The sequence below is a fragment of the Oryx dammah genome, unplaced genomic scaffold (genome assembly GCF_014754425.2).
Source record: "Oryx dammah isolate SB20612 unplaced genomic scaffold, SCBI_Odam_1.1 HiC_scaffold_3, whole genome shotgun sequence".
NCBI lineage: Eukaryota > Metazoa > Chordata > Mammalia > Artiodactyla > Bovidae > Oryx > Oryx dammah.
In genome coordinates, this window is record NW_024070187.1 from 94731755 (window position 1) to 94753261 (window position 21507).

The following is a 21507-nucleotide window of genomic DNA, read 5'->3' on the forward strand; positions in this document are numbered from 1 at the left end:
CTCCAGCCCACCCAAACCATCTGAATCACACTCTGAGGGTGGGCACAGAAGCCTCGGTTTTCACAAGCCAGTAGGGTGATTCTGACGCCCGAGACACCGCTCTAAACTCAACATCCCTGGAGTTTTGACGATCTTATAACCGGCGTCTGAAATTCAGGATTGATTAACCTCTGAGTTCTGGTCTCATCTGGCTGTTTTAGTGGGTCTTTCCCTGGACAAATGGTTTGTTAATTTATATAAGGGTAAGTTTCTTTCACTTTGGATGGTATATTAATGTTTTTGTGACAGGTTTACCCTGGGGAGGAGTTCAAAAGTAAGTTAATAAAGATGTCTAACCCTTCTTTCCCAGCTGCAGAGTTTGGGGCCTAATAGGTTTGCTAGAAAATGGGTGATGGGGCAGGGATCAAGTTTCTGGAGGGCAAATAGCATATTTCATTTCAAGCTTATATTTTGAGGGCCTGGCATAGGTGGCCACACAGTAGGCGCTCGGGAAATAATTCAGCTGAGCTGAATTAGGTGTTCAGGGGACTAGGTAACAGAAGATAGTAGAAAAGCTATCATCCAGGCAACAGATGCTTTAAAAATAATTGAAAGAAATTTCAGTTTAAGAGTTTCCCCTAAGACATTTTACCATGAAGATGTGGGACAAAGCCATTCTACTTTACACACTGTTCTAGTAATGTTTTTCTCCTGATGAAATGAATTCCATAGGATACTTATCGCCCAGAAGGCTTTTTGCTTTGGGAGCTTAAATTTTTTTTTCACTTTGTTGTGAAGTAGGAAACACTCAAGAATCTGCTAAGTTTGAACAGTGGCTCATTCATTGTTAAATATTTTAAAATATTTTTCAGGATATCAATGCTCCAGACCACGCAAAGTGCTAGGAGTTCAAAGATTTATCTGGACATGGGTCTACCCTCTGAGAGCTCACAGTCTAGGAATGCCCTTGGGTGGAGGCTGAGAGTAGATAAACTTGATTAGTGAACGTTTTGCTGTTCTAGAAAAACATACATTATATCATCTTTGGCCGTGTTTTACTTTGGACATAGAGGGTGGTTGTTTTGAGATCCCATAAAACTCAGTCATTTGACTGGAACTCTGCAAGAAAAACAACATTCTGTGTTCTATTTAGAATCTCTCCATCTCTTGATGCCGGGAAACTGAAGGTGGCATAGAGGAAGTGTAGCCTTGGCGCCATAATCAGCAGAGAGTATTCAGCCCGTGACTATGAGCATATACGGCCCTGTCCTAGGCACCCTGGCATTTCTAGCAGCTGTGCTTTGTTTGGAGAAAGGGATGGAAAAAAATGAGTTGTTCTTAGTTACATATTTTCTGTATGACTAAAATGTTTTCGCTGCTTCCTGGGGATTTAACTAATCATCAAGATTTCATTTAGTCTATTTGTTTTAAAATCAGACTTTACATAGAAAGCTTTCCATTGTATGTTCTATTTCCCTTTGAAAACGTTCTGTGTGGGCCAGCACGAAGGTTACCTCCCACTTCCCACTCCCCAGGCACCGCCTTGACTCCTCCCTGAGAGGAACTGAACTGTCTGTCACAATAGTACGGCTGGTCCCAGGTCTGTTTCTTTGCAGAGTCCTGGGTTTCTTGAGGAGCAGGTGCTTTCTTTTCAGATGAAAACAAATAGATGTTCTGCCTTTATCTGATAACCAGACCCCTCCCCCCACCCCCAACTTTTTTATAGAGATAATAGAAGACCTGAGTTCCTCTCCAAAATCAATGCTCACTGGCTGGCTGACTTTTATGGTCCTTCATTTTCATATTTCTACAATGAATGTGTATGCGTGCATGCTAAGTCGCTTCACTTGTATCCAACCCTCCAGGCTCCTCTGTCCATGGGATTTTCCAGGCAAGAATCTCGATCCAGGGATTGAACCCGAGTCTCCTGCATCTCCTACACTGCAGGCAGATTCTTTACTGCTGAGCCTCGGGGGAAGCCCTCTGCAGTGAATAGGTTGGACTAATTCTGTTTATTCATAGAAGAAGTATTTACTGAGCACTACTTAAGAGTTGGACAGAGGAGCCTGATGGGCTGCAGTCCATGGGGTCGCAAAGTGTCGGGCAGGACGAGCGACTAACACTATGCTTTAAGGAACTTAGGGTCTTAGGAACGAATAACAATATAATGAAAATAGTGACTGGGACAGGGTCTGAATGAAAGAAGTGGGTTGTAAAAAGCTTGCCTCTGCTTTGCCTTAAAAATGGAATCTGGATCATTAAGGAGAACTAGGCTGGATGAAGACATTTCAGGGAGAAGTGGCAAAGTCCTAACAGGTGTCCAAAAAAAAAAAAAAAGTATGGCTAGTTCTAAAACTCACCTGACTTCTAAGCCCCTTTCCAATTCACAGGTATGATGACTCTAGAAAATTCAGAATATTATAATGCCAGTGGCACATACTAAACGGACCATAGGAGAAGTATGTTCAGCAAGGAAAAGCCAAGCTTATGCCGCTGCTGCTGCTGCTGCTAAGTCACTTCAGTCGTGTCCTACTCTGTGCAACCCAATAGACGGCAGCCCACCAGGCTCCCCTGTCCCTGGGATTCTCCAGGCAAGAATACTGGAGTGGGTTGCCATTTCCTTCTCCAATGCATGAAAGTGAAAAGTGAAAGTGAAGTCGCTTAGTCATGCCCGACTCTTAGCGACCCCATGGACTGCAGCCTACCAGCCTCCTCCATTCATGGGATTTTCCAGGCACGAGTACTGGAGTGGAGTGCCATTGCCTTCTCCGCAAGCTTATGCTAGTGCTTAACAAACAGTAAGAAAACAGCACCACCTATTGGTAGTTATATTTTGACATCTAAAACCAGGACCTTGGAAAGAGCTGAAATTAAAGCCTGTTGTAGCTCCTTGCAGGGGATCTGAGAGGTTATCTAGTTCACCTTTCACACCTTCCCTACTATAGAGAGATCCTTCAGTAAGTCTTGAAATATGGTCGTCTCTCTTCTGTATGCCTGGCCCCATAGAAGCGTCTCACCATCAGGCTACACACTTAGACAGTCATTATTTACCTTGACCTGGATTCTGCCTCCATTTAGCTATCACCTTTAGACCTAATTCTCATCTTTGACACTGACAAGAAAAGTCCTGATCTCTCTATGGCCCCTCGAGTATTTGTAAACAATTCTTAAGTCATTGGTTAACGTGGTTTGTTTGCTTTTTTTTTTTTTGCTTTCCTCCAGAGCAGGTATTCTGTAACTCAAATATGTAAGAAATAACTTTAAGAGCAACATCTAGGTTACTTTCCTAGCTGCTTTCTTTTATTTTAATAAACTAGTTAAAGTTAGAGCACCCAGAATAAGCATGCAATTGTAGATATGATTGAATTGTGTGGTACACAGTTAATGTTCTCTAGTACCTGAAGACTACAAAGTGCATCCTGAAAATACATAAACCATTATTCTGTAACATGATAACACTTGCCATTAGTTTTAATATTATTATTATATTTTGCTCTTATTAATCAGAAAGTATGCCTCCATTTTCAGATTCATTGATTCCAAATAGGTGAATATCAGAATATTTCAGAAGAATGGAAAAAGTGAACAGGAAAGCATTTTCCATTCACTGATATGCCAACATAGATATCTTTTTCACAGACAAATCTGTGCTTTGCACTGAGAAGAGAGAGAACACTGTTGAAAAACTCCTGCTCTTAAGTATAGGAAAAGATACTTTTTTGAACAGTTAAATTAATATAAAATCAAAAAAGCCATGAGAATAATGGAACAGATATTATTAGCATATATTTCAACCTGCAGGAAAGTATTTGTTGACTTGTTTTGGGGAAGAGAGCATTGACTTGTATGGAAATGAAATGCTTTCAATTCAGGGAAGACAAAAATAAAGTATGGGTTAAAGAAATCAAGGAATAGTTTGTGAAATGGTGGAGACTTATTGTTTTAAAAAGGTGGGGAGGAGGGAGATCTCGGACAGGCAGAGGGAATATATTCCTTCACCTGGGTGGGAATGGCAAAGGCTTTGAGTACCAGGGGTCATAATGCTGTTAGTTAAGAGCTAAATGTCAACTGGCCATTCCTTTTCTTTTTTTTAAAAAAATTTTATTATTAAAAAAATTTTTTTAATTATTTTTAATTTTTTTTTCTGGCTGTTCTGAGTCTTCATTACGGCACACAGACTTTCTGTAATTGCACAGGAGGTCTCTAGCAGTGTGAAGCTTTAGTTTCCCTGCAGCGTGTGGTAGTGCCCCTACCAGGGATCAAACCCACATCTCCTGCATTGAAAGGCAGAGTGTTCTTTTTTTTTTTTTTTTTTAAAGGAAGGCAAATTCTTAACCACTGTATCACCAGGGAAGTCCCTGTCTATTCCTTTTCTGAATTTAGGCAGCTGAGATATCTGTAAGTACTTCGAATAACTAGGTTAATTTGGGATTTTTTTATAAATCTCCATTTAAAACATTAGAAATATTGCTTATGCAAAAGCTTCCAGATATCCAGCACCACTGACAACTACAGTGTGCTCCTCTTATCGCCTCCCCAACAATCCATTTTACCCTCATTCTTTTTTTTATTTTTCACTGAAATATACTTGATTTGGGCTTCCCGGTGCCTTAGCTGGAGAAGGCAAAGGCAACCCACTCCAGTACTCTTGCCTGGAGAGTCCCATGGATGGAGGAGCCTGGGAGGCTGCAGTCCATGGGGTCTCGAAGAGTTGGAAACGACTGAGCGACTTCACTTTCACTTTTCACTTTCATGCATTGGAGAGGGAAATGGCAACCCACTTCAGTGTTCTTGCCTGGAGAATCCCAGGGATAGGAGCCTGGTGGGCTGCCGTCTATGGGGTCGCACAGAGTCAGACACGACTGAAGCGATTTAGCAGCAGCAGCAGCATGCCTTAGTGGTAAAGAATCTGCCTGCCAACGCAGGAGAGACGGTTTGATCTCTGGGTCGGGGAGATCCCTGGAGAAGAAAATGGCAACCCACTCCAGTGTTCTTGCCTGGAAATTCCCATGGACAGAGGAGCCTGCCAGGCTGCAGGCCATGGGGTCGCAAAGAATGGGACAAGACTGAGCAACTAAGCACAGAAATATGTCCTTAATAAAGGAAGGTGTGTTGCTTTCCAAGAAAATAATCTCTTGCCCAACTTACATTTTGGTTTGCATGTTCATGTTTAGCAAATTCCTAATTCTTCCCTGTGTTTGGGGAAAAAAATGCCTTTTTTCTTTCCTTTTGGACCACATGACCACAAAAATGGTGGTCATTCCACTGTCCAGGAGAAAGTTACTTTGAACCACAAATGTGAGCCACATATGCAATTTAAAAATTTTAGTAGCCTCATTAAAAATATGAAAAGCAAAGGGTGAGATTAGTTTCAATAATACATTATATTTTAAATGTTCTGCACCCACACCAGCAAGCAATACTCAGATACCAACAGGGAGTCTGAGAACTCAACCGAATTCTGACACTATCTACCTAAAGAGAGCATCCACATTCCATAGATAAAGGGAATAGTCCTACAAGACTGTCCTCCACTCCAGATGCCAGTCCCAAACCCAGATTGCTTCCTGTGCTTATGACCTACCTGTGCTTATGGCTACAGATTGGAGGTTCCCACAACCTCTTCCTTGGGTTTGATTAATTTGCTGGAGTGGTTCCCATAACTCAGGAAATGCAGTTACTCACTACAGTCCTACTTTAGGATACAACTCAGGAACAGCCAGGTAAAAGATGCACAGGGCAAGGTAGGGGAAGGCTCGGGGATTCCTTGCTGGCACCAGGAGCATCACTTTCCCCAGTCTCCACATATTCACCAACCCCCAAGCTCTCCAAACCTTGTGTTTTAGGTTTTGTTTTATTTTTTTTTTAATTTGTATGGAGGCCTCATTATGTAGTCGTGGCTGATTAAATCATTGGCCATTGGTGACTAATTTAATTTCCAGCTCCTCTCCCCACCCAGACATCTGGGCTTAAGAGTGAGACTGAAAATGCCAAACCCCTAATCACAGGGTTAAGTTCCCAGACAACCAGCTCCCGTTCTTTGTGGGTGCTCAGTTGCTCAGTTGTATCCAACTCTTTGAGACCCCATGGACAGCAGGCCACCAGGCCTCTGTTCATGGGATTTCATACAAAGTGGGTTGCCATTTCCTTCTCCAGGGGATCTTCCCAATCCAGGAATCCCTGTCACCTGCATTGGCAGGCAGATTCTTTACCACTGAGTTACCTGGGAAGCCAAAATTATTTGGCCTCCAAAACCACTCCATTAGCATAGAAAGGACACTTTATGGCTCTCATCACTTAGACAGTTCCAAAGGTTTTAGGAATTCTGGCCCTGAGAGATAAAGACCAAATATATATTTCTTGGTATAAATCACAATAATCACAATATTTAGTCCAGTGTTTTCAAATGGTATGATTTCAACACATAATCAATATGAAATATTCATTTGATATTTTATACTCATTTTTGTGCTAAGGCTTCGAAACTGTTTTATACTTACAGCACATCTGAATTCAAACTTAAGTGCCTACTTGGACATTGCTGTTCTAGTTAGCTAACATTCATTGAATTTTGTCTTATGTGCTGTGTACACTACCTGTATTCTTTCAATTAATTCTCAGAGCAACTCTGCTGATAGTATTGGGCTCATTTTACGGGTAAGTAAACTAAGACTTGAAGAGTTTAGATAATTTGCGTGAGAACAGCTATTGGGCATGGTGGTGCTGGTGGTGGATTAACCACTAAGTCGTGTCTGACTCTTATGACCCCATGAACTGTAACCCACCAGGCTCCTCTGTCCATGGGATTTTTCAAGCAAAAGTACTGGAGTGGGTTGCTGTTTCCTTCTCCAAGAGATCTTCCCGATCCAGGGATCAAACCCTTGTCTCCTTCCTTGACAGGCAGATTCTTTACCTACTGAGCCACTGTGGTAGAGCTGAGCCTGGGCCGTCGGGCTTTGACTTGAAAGTAAGGCAATCAATTAAAATTAAAGCCATCAGAAGAGGTAGATTATGAGACACTCATGAGATTTTATCAGAGGTTAGACCCAAGGTGGAGACTGGTTAACAGCAGGACGCAAAGTGTTTATAAGAAGGAAATAGTCTGAAGCCAAATGTAGGGGAAAGAAGCAGGACTGGTTTCCCCAGTAAGACACCACCACCCACATCCCTCAGAGTTCATTTCCGCACTCCAGTGTGTTCCTTTGGCAACCATCCGATTGCCACATACTTTTCCTTCCATTTTAATTTCCATTTGGGTAAAGTATATGCTCTGGTAACTGGTACGAATCAGAGCTAGAATCTGAACAAGGCTGATGCTGTGGTTTTCTAATAAAAGTCTATAAAATATTATCCTGGTGTCACTGAAGAAGGAAATGGCAACCCACTCCAGTATTCTTGCCTGGAAAATCCCATGGACGGAGGAGTCTCGTAGGCTACAGTCCATGGGGTCCCAAAGAGTCGGACACAGCTGAACAACTTCACTTTCAACTTTTTCATGGACTATACAAACCTTCACAAACGGCAGCTTCCCGCTTTTCCCTCACACGGAGTTAGAAAGGAGTGAAATATGTGTCCCAAATGAACTTCTCCCGTACTTGGGGACTCAGTGAACTCATTTTAAGTTTCCAATCTTGCTAAAATGTTTTGTTTTTACTGAAATATGTTTCTGATCAATAACATAATTTCAAAATTGCGTCTTTGTTTCCAGAACAAATCTATATATGAAACAAGTGTGTGGAAGAGGGTTCGAGCTCTGGTGCCCCATCCCAGGACTGGGGATTTTGAGTGTAACTTCAGCCTTACTCTTAGCTCATGAGATGATCTCAAGAGCAGGAACCAGCTTCTGCCCCTGCTAATCAGTCACCCATTCTGTTACTCCTCATTTGTGCATTTGAGAAATTGGAAATACAGTTGCCTAGTTTCAATAATTTCATCAAGCTCTAGAGAAGCAATTCCCCTCTTAAATTCATGTGAAATCATAAGCTTTATTTTTTTATTGTATTAAAATTTATTTATGTATTTGGCTGTATCAGGTCTTAGTTGAGCTTGAAGGATCTTCACTGTATCACGTAGGATCTTTCCTTGTGGCACTAAGGCTCCAGAGCACAGGCTGCTCAGAAGTTAACAGAGTGCAAGCTTAGTTGCTCCATGGCATGTGGGATCTTAGTTCCCTGACAAGGGATCGAACCTACCTCACCTGCATTGCAAGGTGGATTCTTAACCACTGGACCGCCAGAGAAGCCCCTAATCCCATAAACTATAGACAAGCTCCACAAACAGCATTATCTTCACGACACTTTCCAACGCGTGACTCAATTTTTTTCAGATACATTATCTGAAGATTGAGCTGTATGGTCTTGCTTACCCACTCTCATCCTGCACCCTTAATTTTGTAAGGCAGATAGAAAGTATAATCCCCAACTTATGGTTAATATCAGCACTTAGAATAATAATAATTTATACTTAAGAAGCACTTACTGGACCCTTTGTGATTTGATTTACACACATCTCACTTAATTCTGATTGAGTGCATGCTAAGTTGATTCAGTCGCTTGTGACTCTTTTGCAAACCTATGGACTGTAGCCCTCCAGACTTCTCTGTCCAAGGAATTCTCCAGGTAAGGATATTGGAATGGGTTGCCATGCCCTCTTCCAGGGTATCTTCCCAACCCAGGAATTGAACCTACGTCTCTTATGACTCCTGCTTTGGCAAGCACGTTCTTTACCACTCATGCCACCTGGGAAGCCCTTAATTCTGATGACAGGATTATTATTCCATTTAATGAATGAGAACACTAACTTTTCCAGTTACATAGTTAATAAGCAGCTGAGCTAGAACTTGAATCAATGTGAATTTACTTCCACTGATGCTTGTAACCAGGAGGCTAGACACTGCTTCAGATAAGACAGTATTATGACACTGTACCAAATTTATAGGAATAGTTTTTGGTAGTCTCATTAAGAAAGGTCAGAGCTCTCAGCTCTCATACCACTAAGTTTATGATTTGCATTTCAGTAAAGAAAAGAGAATATTAGTAAATATGGCTGATCCTTGCTTTCATCTTTATCCAGTTTGTAAAATTACTCCTGTTATCTTTTGTTTAGCTGAAGTGGAAATTACATAATTTAAACATAGCTATTTTTAAGTAAACAGCTCAGGAACATTTGGTAATTTCACAATGTTAGGCAATCACCAAGTTTATCTAGTTCTAAAATATTTCTATTATCCCAAAGAAAGACCCCCTACCCATCAGGCACTTTCACCACATTACCCCCTCCCCTCAGCCCCTGGCAAACACCAGTCTGCATTCTGTCTCAGTGGATTTACCTTTTGGGGATATTTCACATAAATTGAATCATACAACATGTCTGACTTCTTTCATTTAGCATAAGGTTAATATTTTCAAGGTTCATCAACACTGTATGGTGTATCAACCCCTTATTCCTCTTCATGGCTGAATAATATTCCATTGTATGACTATATCACAATTCAGTTCAGTTCAGTTTTTCAGTCATTTCCAACTCTTTGCGACCCCATGGACTGCAGCACACCAGACCTGCCTGTCCCATCACCAACTCCTGGAGTTTACTCAAATTCATGCCCATTGAGTCAGTGATGCCATCCAACCATCTCATCCTCTGTCATTCGCTTCTCCTCCTGCCTTCAATCTTTCCCAGCATCAGGGTCTTTTCAAATGGGTCAGCTCTTCACATCAGGTGGCTAAGGTATTGGAGTTTCAGCTTCAACATCAGTCCTTCCGATGAATATTCTGGACTGATTTCCTTTAGGATGGACTGGTTGGATTTCCTTGCAGATAATATCACATTTATTTATCCATTAATCCACTGATGGACATTGATTGTTTTCTGCCTTTTGGCTATTGTGGAGAGTAGTGCTGTTTTAAACATGTGTGTACATGTACTTATTTGAATACCTGTTTTCAATTCTTTGGGGTTTTTACCTGGAATATTGTAGGGTCATATACCATTTCTATGTTGAACTTTTTGAGAAATTGTCAAACTGTTTCCCACAACAGCTGAACCATTTTACATTCCAACCAGCAATGTGAAAGTGTTCCAATTTCTCCACATCCTAACACTTACTATTTTGTTGTTTATTATTATAAATGTCAAATGTGTGTCAAATGGTACCTCATGGAGGTTTTGATTTACATTTTTCTGATGACTAATGATATTGAGCATCTTTTCCTGTGCTTGCTGGCTGTTTGTATGTCTTCTTTGGAGAAATGTCTGTTTGAATCCTTTGGTCATTTTTTTTTTTTTGGTTTGTCTATTTGTTGTTGAGGTGTAAGAGTTATTTTTATATTCTGGATCCTGTGTTATGCTGTGCTTAGTCACTCAGTCACATCCAAGTCTGCAGCCCCATGAACTGTAGCCTGCCAGGCCTCTCTGTCCATAAGGATTCTCCAGGCAAGAATACAGGAGTGAGTTGCATGCCCTCGTCCAGGGGATCTTCCCAACCCAGGGACTGAACACAGGTCTCCTGCATACAGGCAGATTCTTTACCAGCTGACCTATCAAGAAAGCCCATCCTGGATCCTAGGATTTATTATATATTATACATGATTTGAAAATATTTTCTCCATTCTGCAGGTTGTACAAACTTTCTTGATAACATCTTTTGATGCACATAATTTGAAATTTTGATGACTTTTATCCAGTCTATCTATTTTATCAATTTATCTATATTTTCTCTTATTTTTTTACTTGCACTTTGAGTGTCATATGTAAGAACCGACTGTCAAATCCAAAACCATGAAGATTTTACTCCTATGTTTTTTTCTAAGAATTTTATTATTTTAGTGCTTATATTTAGGTCATTCATTCATTTTGAGTTAATCTTTGTATATGATGTGAAGTAGAAAGTCCTGTTTACTCCTGTTTACTTCCTGTTTTTTTTCCTTCCTAGGAATGCTTGAAAACAAGGAACTGCATATTTTTAACCTGACTTCTCTAACAAAGTCAGAAAACATTTTATCTGCCACACTGTATTTCTATATCAGAGAGCTGATAAATATAAGCCTGAGTTGTCCTGTGTCCCAGGAATGCTCACATCATGCCCAGAGGAAACACATTCAGATTGACCTCTCTGCATGGATCCTCAAATCCAATGGAAACCAAAGTCAACTCCTGGGTCATCTTTCGGTAGATGGAGGGAAACCTCATCGAGACTTTGTGTCCTGGCTGTCAAAAGACATCACCCAACTTTTGAGGAAAGCCAAGGAAAATGAGGAGTTTCTCATAGGATTTAACATTACTACCAAAGGACACCAGCTGCCAAAGAAGATGACACCCAGTCCTGAGCCTTATATCTTGGTGTATGCCAATGATGCCGCCATTTCTGAGCCAGAGAGTGTGGTGTCAAGCTTACAAGGACACCGGAATTTCCCCACTGGAGCTGTGCCAAAACTGGACAGCCACAGTAGGGCTGCCCTTTCTATGGAACGGAGGAGGAGGAAGCGCTCTACGGGGGTCCTTCTGCCTCTGCAGAACAACGAGCTTCCTGGGGCAGAATATCAGTACAAAGAGGATAGAGTATGGGAGGAGAGGAAGCCTTACCAGACTCTTCAGACTCAGCCCCCTGACAAGAGTAAGAACAAAAAGAAACAGAGGAAGGGACCTCAACAGAAGAGCCAGACGCTCCAGTTTGATGAACAGACCCTGAAGAAGGCAAGAAGAAAGCAATGGATCGAACCCCGGAATTGTGCCAGACGGTACCTTAGAGTGGACTTCGCAGATATTGGCTGGAGCGAATGGATTATCTCCCCCAAGTCTTTCGATGCCTATTACTGCTCCGGAGCATGCCAGTTCCCCATGCCAAAGGTAGCCATTGTTTTTTTTGTCCTGTCCTTCCCATTTCCATAGTGTGGAAAAACCCAAATTGAATGTGTGTTTTCATTTACAAAATCCATCTGGACCTTTATTTATTGCATTCTAAAGTGTAATAGGTAACATGGTTATGTTTGGTTTTTCTTTACTGGTTGTTAAAGTAATATGAAGTCAATATTGGTATGAAGAAGGATATGAGAAAACAATGTATGCGTAAAACATGTTTTTTGCACTGCTTCCAAACATAGTGCGTATTCAGCTACATGATCACATGTGAATTTATGCCTGTCCACAACAAGGAAGCCCCCAGTGGTAGGAGGCTGACCTTTGAGGGGGTATTTAGGGAATGAATGAATGTCATGAGAGCAAAAGGAAGGACTAATTGGATTGATGCCCTGATACAGAACATTTTTGATAGTCTCTTGTGAGATGAATTGTCGTCACGAGGGTTAGGATCAGGGTTGGGCTAGGAAAACTTGCCTCATGAAATCCACCAGATGCTTATTTCATTTGCTTCCCTAATAAATATCAAAATTGCAGTCAGAATAGGGCACAATGACTCTGTTGACTTCTAAGAGTCATTTTAACTGTTTAGAGCTAATCCATGTCTCTTCTAAAATCAATAGGGACTGAACCTTTAGCTTATCAGCACTCAGTATCCTGACAAATATATTCTCAGAAGCCTCCCCAACCCCACCTCTGTCTCGCACAGCAAGTCCAAGTGACTGTACTCTGAATTTAGAATTAATAAAACCTATTGGTTTTATAACTGGCCTTCAGTTAAGCTTATTGCTGCACTTCCATTCTTAGCTCATAACAATTTGCATCTGTTGTACAGTGAAAAGTGATCCTGGCAATAGAATTCAGAGGATAAATAAGAGTGGCTTTGTTTTGTTTTAGTTTTTTGCAAAACTTGACATGGATCAACTTCTGCTATTGTATGTTAATAGAGAAAAACCCTTTGTCTCGAAAAGTGACCAACTTGTGCTTATAGGTCTTTAAAGGAGCATGTTCATGTTACAGGCCTGTGATCACTGGAATGCTAAGGGTAACACACACATAAAGCAGAAGGTCGACTAAGCAAGGCCAGATCAGCCTCAGGGCCAAGAACTTGATTGAAATCCCATTTTCCTGTTAGGATGTCTCAGAAGAACAAGCTTGCTACATTTTTTAGACCTTGTGGATTCCAGGTTTTGTCAACCCAAATACAAGGTAGGGATTGTAAACATTTATAATGATATAAACAGCCTTATCTTGTCTAAAGATTATCAAGGACATTTTATTGATCAATAGAAACTTGATCAAACTGGGATAGCATTTAAAACACACCAACAAAAATGCCAAGTATAACAGGCAGTAATGAATCTTTATTCTACAGTGTGGATTGCTTTGTGGCACTGAGAGGCAGAAATGGATTCAAAATATCTCTAAAACTGGGATGACTGATCTTAAGTGGGTCTCTGAGTTTTCCAAATAATTCCTCTCTCTCTCCTAAACTGTGATTTTTTTTTCTAGGTTGCCTGAGGAAGTTTTCCTCTTTCCTCTTGACTCCATATTTTAGGACCCAGAAAGCTATGATCACGTGGACATATTCAGTCAGTTAGCTGACCTGGGTTGGTCTCCATAATTGCCCCAGTTTGCCTCTCCCATCTGTAATGTCTCTGCTTGTTTTTCCTGTTCAAAACCTTGCTGTTATTTCCATAGATCTTCATCATAGTCCTCAGTGATTTAAAGAATAATAATTAAAAAACGCATGAGGGTAAAGTTAAGAATAGAAGAGATAAATTTAAGGAAAGAAGTATGTTAGTGTAACAGGATGATTAAAGGGTACATACTTGATCATAGCTGGATTTCTTAACCTAAGGTATCTGCAAATTGCCTGGGGATCTTCTTAATCTGTAGGTTCTGATCCAGTGGTTTCAAGGGCAAAGCCCAAGGTTCAGTGTATCTAACAAGCCTCTAGATGTTACTGATGCTGTTGGTCTGCAAACCATCCTTTGAGTCATTGAATCCTTTTGGCTTAAAACTTGGCTCCACTTCTTACCTGCTATGGTTTTGAGGTGGGGAAGTTCCTCTAACTTTCTATATGTTGGTGTTCTCATCTTTGAAACAGGTACTAGGGTAAATAAAAATATCACAGTATCTGCGTGATAAAAACGATGGGGAAATGAGATCATCGAGCACCTTGTGCTGAGTAGGCACTCAATGAATTTTTGCCATTGTTAATGGCCATGGCTGAGACTGAGGAGAATAGAAAATCCAATGTAGGGAACTGGAAAAAAAAAAAAAACACAGGAGTAGGGATCAAAAGAATAAAAATTGTGGGACTTCCCTGGTGATCCAGTGGTTAAGACTCTGTGCTTCCAATGCAGGGGGTGTGAGTTCAGTTCCTCCTTGGGGAACTAAGATCCCACATGCTGTGCAGCATGATCAAATAAATAACATGAAATAAAATATTAAAAAAGAATAATAGGTGTAAGACAAGGATAAGTTTTGTAAATGTTTCTTATCCTTTTTGAAATGTCATAAGGCTTTAAATAGGATTCTCCCTTCAGCCCAATAGTTCATAAGCTCTTTGGTGGGTAGAATCAAGAGAACATCTATTATAGCAACTGAACACATGCTGTGCTTAATCGCTCGGTCATGTCTGACTCTTTATGTGACCCCATGGACTGTAGCCCACCAGGCTGCTCTGTCCATGGGATTCTCCAGGCAAGAATACTGGAGTTGCCATGCCCTCCTCCAGGGGATCTTCCCAACCCAGGGATCGAACCCAGGTCTCCCGCATTACAGGCAGATTCTTTACCATCTGAGCCACCAGGGAAGCCCATGATAGTACTTGTCAAACCTTGGAATGGCATCTAAACTACAGGGAGATGTCATGTAATAGGGATAAGGGTGGAGTCTTCTCTGCAAGTTGGAGATTTCCTTTTGCCAAGTTTCGAGTGGAAGTCTGGCTGTGACATGGAGATCTCGGTCTTTCATCACCTTGTGTGGACCTGCTTAACTTTTGAAGCTTTCTACTGCTTCCCTGTAAGCCTTCCAGGCTTTGTGTCTCTCAAGTGGTACAGTCACCAAAACGATGGGAAGCTTGAAGCGGTATGAAGCTGTGACATCAGGGGTAATTAATCACTGTTGCTGTTATCAGCCCAGTGTCCAGCATGGTAACCAGAGTCAACTATTTAAACAAAAATATAGTTTTTGAACCACAGAGGAAAATAAAGCCTCTGATCAGATCAGTACAAATGCATGTGGAATAAGTGAGGTGCCAAAGACCTTTCAGACTGTACATATACATTCTGCCCCAGAGAAAAGTTCTCCCAGGCTAGACTCCTCGGCTGGCCCTCCTTCCTTCTGGCCTCCCCAGTGAGAGCCTGCTCTCTAGAGCTGGGCTCTTCATCTGCAAAAGTCGACAACCTGTCTGTAATTCAGAACAGCTGTGCTCTGCCTTTCCCAAATTCCAGGCTTTGCCCTTTCCCTGATTCCAATTAGATAGTTTCTGGGCTATCACACCCATGTGGGTTGGACTGGGAGAGCATGGAGCAAAGCCCCATGGCCTGAGTCAGGAATGAAGGCTCAGAGCTGATGACATTCTCTCCCCTGTTAATGCACTTGTAATCGAATTCAACTCAAGGACATCACCCGCAGCTTGGCAGGTGAGGGCCTGAGCACGGCAGATTTCATTCACAGACACAGCAGCTTGGAATTTTCTGATTTCTAGCCCTTACAGCCAATCTGTTCCCCCCCAGAGAGACCCCTGGCATTTTGCCATGAGATGAAAAATACCCATATAGCTGTAGCCAAGTCTTAGGCCTTGGCCTCCCTTCACCACCAAAGCAGAGACGGAAAACAGAGATTTCAAATGAAAACGATTGAGCCATTGTTGCTGACAAGAGGTCCAAGGGAACCAATCAAGGATTGGAGGAGTGAAGGTATTTTTGCATGGAGTGGTACAAAGGTTGGGAACAGCAAAGACAAAGAATTATGGAGCAAAGAAGCTAAACACTTTGAACCAAGCATCTTCTCTAAACAAGAAATTCACATGGAATGAGTTCAAAATGATGCAGCCTCAATTAATGTCCTGAGGTTTCCAATTTCAATCTCTGATCATGAAGATGAACTCTAAAAATCCTAAATCTTGATGTACTGAGTTACCTAAGCAAAAAAAAGAAAAACCCTAAATAGATACCGATGTCCTGTTTCACCCACATTAAAAAGTGAAACTGGGGAGGAAGAGGGCTTCCCAGGTGGCTCATTGGTAAAGAATCTGCTTGCTAATGCAAGAGACAGAGGAGACGTAGGTTTAGTCCCTCTGGTCAGGAGGATCCCCTGGAGGAGGAAATGGCAACCCACTCCAGTATTTTTGCCTGGAAAATCACATGGACAGAGGAGCCTGCTGGACTACAGTCCATGGGGTTGCAAAGAGTCGGACAAGACTGAGCAATTGAGTGTGCACCGGGAAAAAAAACACAGGTTTGCATTTGTTATCACTGGGTTTCTTAAGCTGTTGTGAAGAGAGACCTGAGAAACACAATCGGAACCCAAAAATGAATGACAGTGATAGACTGGCAAATGTTCCACACAAGCAAATGACCACGTGGATCTTTTGTGTGTGGCTTAATTATTCCTGGTCATGGGAGCTGGACTTCACAGTGAGAAAGAAAGGGGACAACTCCCTAGAAAACAGAGAGGTTCCTGATAAAACACACTGCAGACAATCAAGGGCTTGCTGGATTCCAGTGAGCCCACCAGAAACTGCTCATTTGTGAGTTAGAGCTTTTAAAAAGGACAGGAATTTTCCTAGGGAACACCCATGAATATTTTCCATATCTGTGCTGGGTCATTAGCTCAGAACCTTTTATTTTTGTTGATGGGAATTATTTCCACAGAAATAGGTGCAACGGAGGGTATGTTATTATTTATAAGTATTTCATCCATTTCGGCAAGTATTTATTCAGTGCCTAGAGAGCCTGCTCTGCTCCAAGCACCGAGGACAAGCAGTGCACAGCTGGATTTATGAATCAATTCCTTGTCTACTTAAATATATGAAAATTAAATTGTAGAGGAGTCAGTAAAACATTAACAGTAACAAAATATTGTCAGAAAATCTATGGCTTTGAAAAAATCCTTTGGGGTGTTATCATATGCTGTTTGGATGACTGAATTTAAAAATAAATCAATAGAGAAAAGTGGATGGCTGTGGAAGTTTTCTTAAGAAATCACCTGATACTAATGAAGTAGCAAACAGTGGCCATTGGTAGTACAACTGTAGTTTGTCAATTACATGCATAGTGTTGATGCCATAGGACACAGGAGATGCAGAATAGAACAACAGAGACTTCTTATCCTTAAGGGAAGAAAACACCTTTCTTTGCAAAGTTAATTGATTGTAGGTTAACTAATTCCAGGAAAAGAGTAGATAAAGGAGCTGGCCATCATCAATACTAACTTTAAGGTAGTTTGTGCCTGTTAGCAATCATGTTGAAGTCTAATGCATAGATAATTTTTTTCACTAAAATTGAAAGATGAGACAAGTCAGATTTGCCCTTTTCCTGCACACCCCCACCAAAATCTTATTATTTTTTAACAATGTGCCAACTTTCTACTTATTTGCTTCTCCTTTGGCTTATGTGTACTCTTAACCTTTCAATATGTTTCAGTTTCCCATCTGGGGAGTTTTAGGTGTATAAAGTTAGAATACCAGTTCACTGGGGGCTGAGGTGCCTCTGAAACGTGGCTCAAAATCTTGACATTAAAAAGCCAGCGTTTTGGCTTAAATCCCACTCCTGAATTGACATGTGATCTCTGGCAAGTTACCAAAGACCTGTTTCTAAATTCTTTCTAATGGATTTCATCTGCTTAAAAGAGACATCAGGGAGAACTGATGTTGAAAAGTGTGGCATTGCTCAGGAAGAAGGTCTTACCACACTGGCAATACCTAAACATTCTGGGCTTGGAAAAGTGACCGTTCTTCAATGCTGAGACGAGCTGGATAGGGCTCTCTAGATAAAACCAAACGTCTCCCATGTATGGTAATGGGCCCATTTGGCATTGCTTGGGAACAGACTTTACCCAGGCTTCTTTGGTCAAACTTCTGACAGCCATAAAATAATCTCAGGCCTCCTGAATTATTCCTAGAGGATATGCCCCAGGTTTAGAAGACTAAAATGCTACAGCATTAATGTCTGTACCCATGGAGCAACAGTGACCCCCAGTGGCCAACAGTGTGGTCCTCTTAATCAGCATCCATTCATCAAGTGAAGTTGCTCAGTCGTGTCCAACTCTCAGAGACCCCTTGGACTGCAGCCTCCCAGGCTCCCCCATCCTTGGGATTTTCCAGGCAAGAGTACTGGAGTGGGTTGCATTGCCTTCTCCGTCCTTTCATCCAGGTGGTAACTATTAAATAGATCAATGTCTCTTGACAGTGGGGACTTCCCAAGTGGTGCTAGTGGTAAAGAACCTGCATGCCAATGCAGGAGACATAAAGAGAGATGGATTTGATCCCTGGGTGAGGAAGATCTTGCATGAAGAATCCCTTGGACAGAGGAGCCTGGCAAGCTATAGTCCATAGGGTTGCAAAGAGCTGGACAAGACTAAAGAGACTTAGCATGCACTTGACATGTTTGTGTTATTTTCAAAACAAAGTATAAATGTCACTATAGCCATGGCAAAAATCTATATTAAGTTGGTGCTTGTTAAGCATTCTTTTTGACTAGCTCAGAATCAAATTGTTTCTTTTGCAATCCTGTTATCAAAAACACCCTTCATTCAGTCACCCAGTCATGTCCGACTCTTTGCGACCCCATGGACTGCAGCATGCCAGGCTTCCCTGTCCATTAGCAACTCTTGGAGCCTGCTCAAACTCATGTCCATCAAGTCGGTGATGCCATCCAACTATCTCATCCTCTGTCGTCCCTGCCTTCAATCTTTCCCAGCATCAGAGTCTCTTCCAGTGAGTCAGTCCTTCGCATCAGGTGGCCAAAGTATTGGAGCTTCGGCATCAGTCCTTCCAATGAATATTCAGGACCGATTTTCTTTAGGATTGACTGGTCTGAAAACACCCTGACCTGACCTGAAGTTGCTCAGTCGTGTCCGACTCTTTGCGACTCCATGGCCTGTAGCCCAGCAGCCTCCTCGGTCCATGGGATTTTCCAGGCAAGAGTACTGGAGTTGGTTGCCATTTCCTTATCCAGGGGATCTTCCCAACCCAGGAATCGAACCCGGATGTCCTGCTTTGTAGGCAGACGCCTAACCATCTAAGCCATCAAGGAAGCCCTGAAAACACCCTAGGATGTACTAATTCCCTGTTTGAGGACTAAATCATTTTTAATTAAATGATTCCTGCTTAGAAAACCGGATTCGAGTTCTCACTCTCCATGTCTGTATGACTTTATATGTGTCATTTAAGCTTTTTGAGTCTATTTCTCTATCTATAAAATGTAAGAAATGGTGATTAGGTGGTAAGGATTAGAGACACTACACAGAACATGTCTAGCACCTGAAAAAAAGTGGAAATGTTAGTCACTCAGTTGTGTCTGACTCTTTGCAACCCCATGAACAACAGCCCACCAGGCTCCTCTGTCCATGGAATTCTCCAGGCAGGAATCCTGGAGTGGTGTGCCATTCCCTTCTCTAGGGGATCTTCCCGACCTAGAAGTCGAGCTCAGGCTCCTGCATCACAGGCGAATTCTTTTACCAATCAGTCTGAATAGGCACTTAGTCGATGACAACCATTTTGGTGATGGTGATATGGGAGATTGGGCTGAATGTGTGATAATGCCAGGGCTTTATTAATTTGTTGAACCAAATCCATCATATATATATATATTTCTAGTGGGGGCTAGAGAGGGGAAAAGTCATTCTACCTAACCTGTGTTCTCCCTTTTCGTTCCTAGTCTTTGAAGCCATCAAATCATGCTACCATCCAGAGTATAGTGAGAGCTGTGGGGGTCGTTCCTGGAATTCCCGAGCCTTGCTGTGTGCCAGAAAAGATGTCCTCACTCAGCATCTTGTTCTTTGATGAAAATAAGAATGTGGTGCTTAAAGTATATCCAAACATGACAGTAGAGTCTTGTGCTTGCAGATAACCTGGTGAAGAACTCATCTGGATGCTTAACTCAATCATTAGTTTATTTTTATGGACTTTTTTTGCACTGCCAATGCATTTCATTTCAAAAGATTTTTCAGTAGTCAAAGGCGAATGAGCAAATAGACTAATGATTTCCACCAAGGAGAACTGGACTGTATTTGTTTCTGAATGTAACTCAAAGCAAGATTAAATATGGAAATCTTTTTCTTTAAAAAAAATAATTACACAAGAAAAACAATCACTCAAACTGTTTTTAGAACTGTTGGAGAACTCACTGATTTATTTTTGTAATGGGCTTTGAAAATAGATTGGAAACAAACAATAGCTTATCATTGATCTCTGCTCACAGAAATAGAATAATTTCATATTTTAAAGTAGGCTTCTTGCCTTAGATTCCTGAGCAACTTAGCAAGTGCTAAATAATTCAGTCAGCTTTGATGTTTATCTTAAATTTGTGGAGACTATTGTTTACCTGTGTTTTTCTTTACAGATCCTTGTGTGACTAGCTGAGTGGAGGATGTGTGCTGAGTGTCAGTGTGTATGGATGTGAACACATTCCCAGGGACGTGTGCCCTCTTTTGGAAGATTGGCTTAACATGATTTTATAATTCAGTCTACCTGGGATTCTTGTTTTTTTTCATTTCATGTTCTGACAAGTGTCATTCAATTATGAGAAGTTTACCAAAATGGATAGAGTGGTCCAAGAGGGTATGCAAGAGTTACCACTTTCCTCAGCCATTTATTTGGAAATACTCATGTTTTCATTGCATAGCCCTCACAAGAAAGGCAACCAGCAACCCAGTTTTCAAAAACCCAGATCTAATTATTCTGTATCTCTCTTCCACAAGTGCTTTTATTTGTTCTTTTAAATTGACCTTAAACATGCAATTAATTCTTTTGATATACCTTTGCTTCCTATAAAGTAATCAATAGATACCAAGGCTCAGTGGATGGACTACTGGAGATTTAAGTGACCAATCTAATCACAATCACAAATCCACATCCTCATTCACCTACTATGTCCATGTCCAGACACTTTTTCACGTTGATCGTGGCTTTTGGTTCAGACAGGGAATCTATTCTTTAATAAAGTTTACTATAAATTATCCAGCAAGAAAGGGAATTGAATCTATACACTTATTTTTTTCCCTATTTCCATTTGTCATAAATATCTCCTCTCACACTTTTGCCCTTGAGAAATTGTTTCAAAAATCTTTTCCTCACTCTGTTTATGTGTGTGACAGAAATGTTTTCAGACCATGGATCGTTGTTGACGTTCTCTCTATGGTTAATTGTTATCTAAGTTCAGGCTGACCTGATTAGAGTCAACTAAGCCATTTCAGAGGCTGTGAAGTTATCAGAAGACACAGAAGGCATGGAGTTTGTTCTGTCTCTGCCTATAGTTATCTGTGGTAGCTCATAATTTAATGTTAAATGGCACCCAACTCCAGTACTCTTGCCTGGAAAATCCCATGGATGGAGGAGCCTGGTAGGCTGCAGACCATGGGGTCGCTAAGGGTCAGACATGACTGAGCGACTTCCCTTTCACTTTTCACTTTCATGCATTGGAGAAGGAAATGGCAACCCAC

The 21507-nt window shown here is 41.3% G+C and overlaps 1 protein-coding gene across 1 annotated transcript in view; it reads left to right on the forward strand.

Moving 5' to 3' along the window:
* BMP3 (bone morphogenetic protein 3) overlaps positions 1-21392 on the forward strand; it is a 28838-nt gene extending 7446 nt beyond the window's left edge. Inside the window, exons 2-3 of the mRNA XM_040237183.1 lie at positions 10910-11823; positions 19725-21392. Coding sequence (XP_040093117.1) covers positions 10910-11823; positions 19725-19916 — 1106 coding nt within the window. The 3' untranslated portion in view covers positions 19917-21392. The remainder of the gene's footprint in view (positions 1-10909; positions 11824-19724) is intronic.
* The last annotated feature ends 115 nt before the right edge of the window (positions 21393-21507 follow it).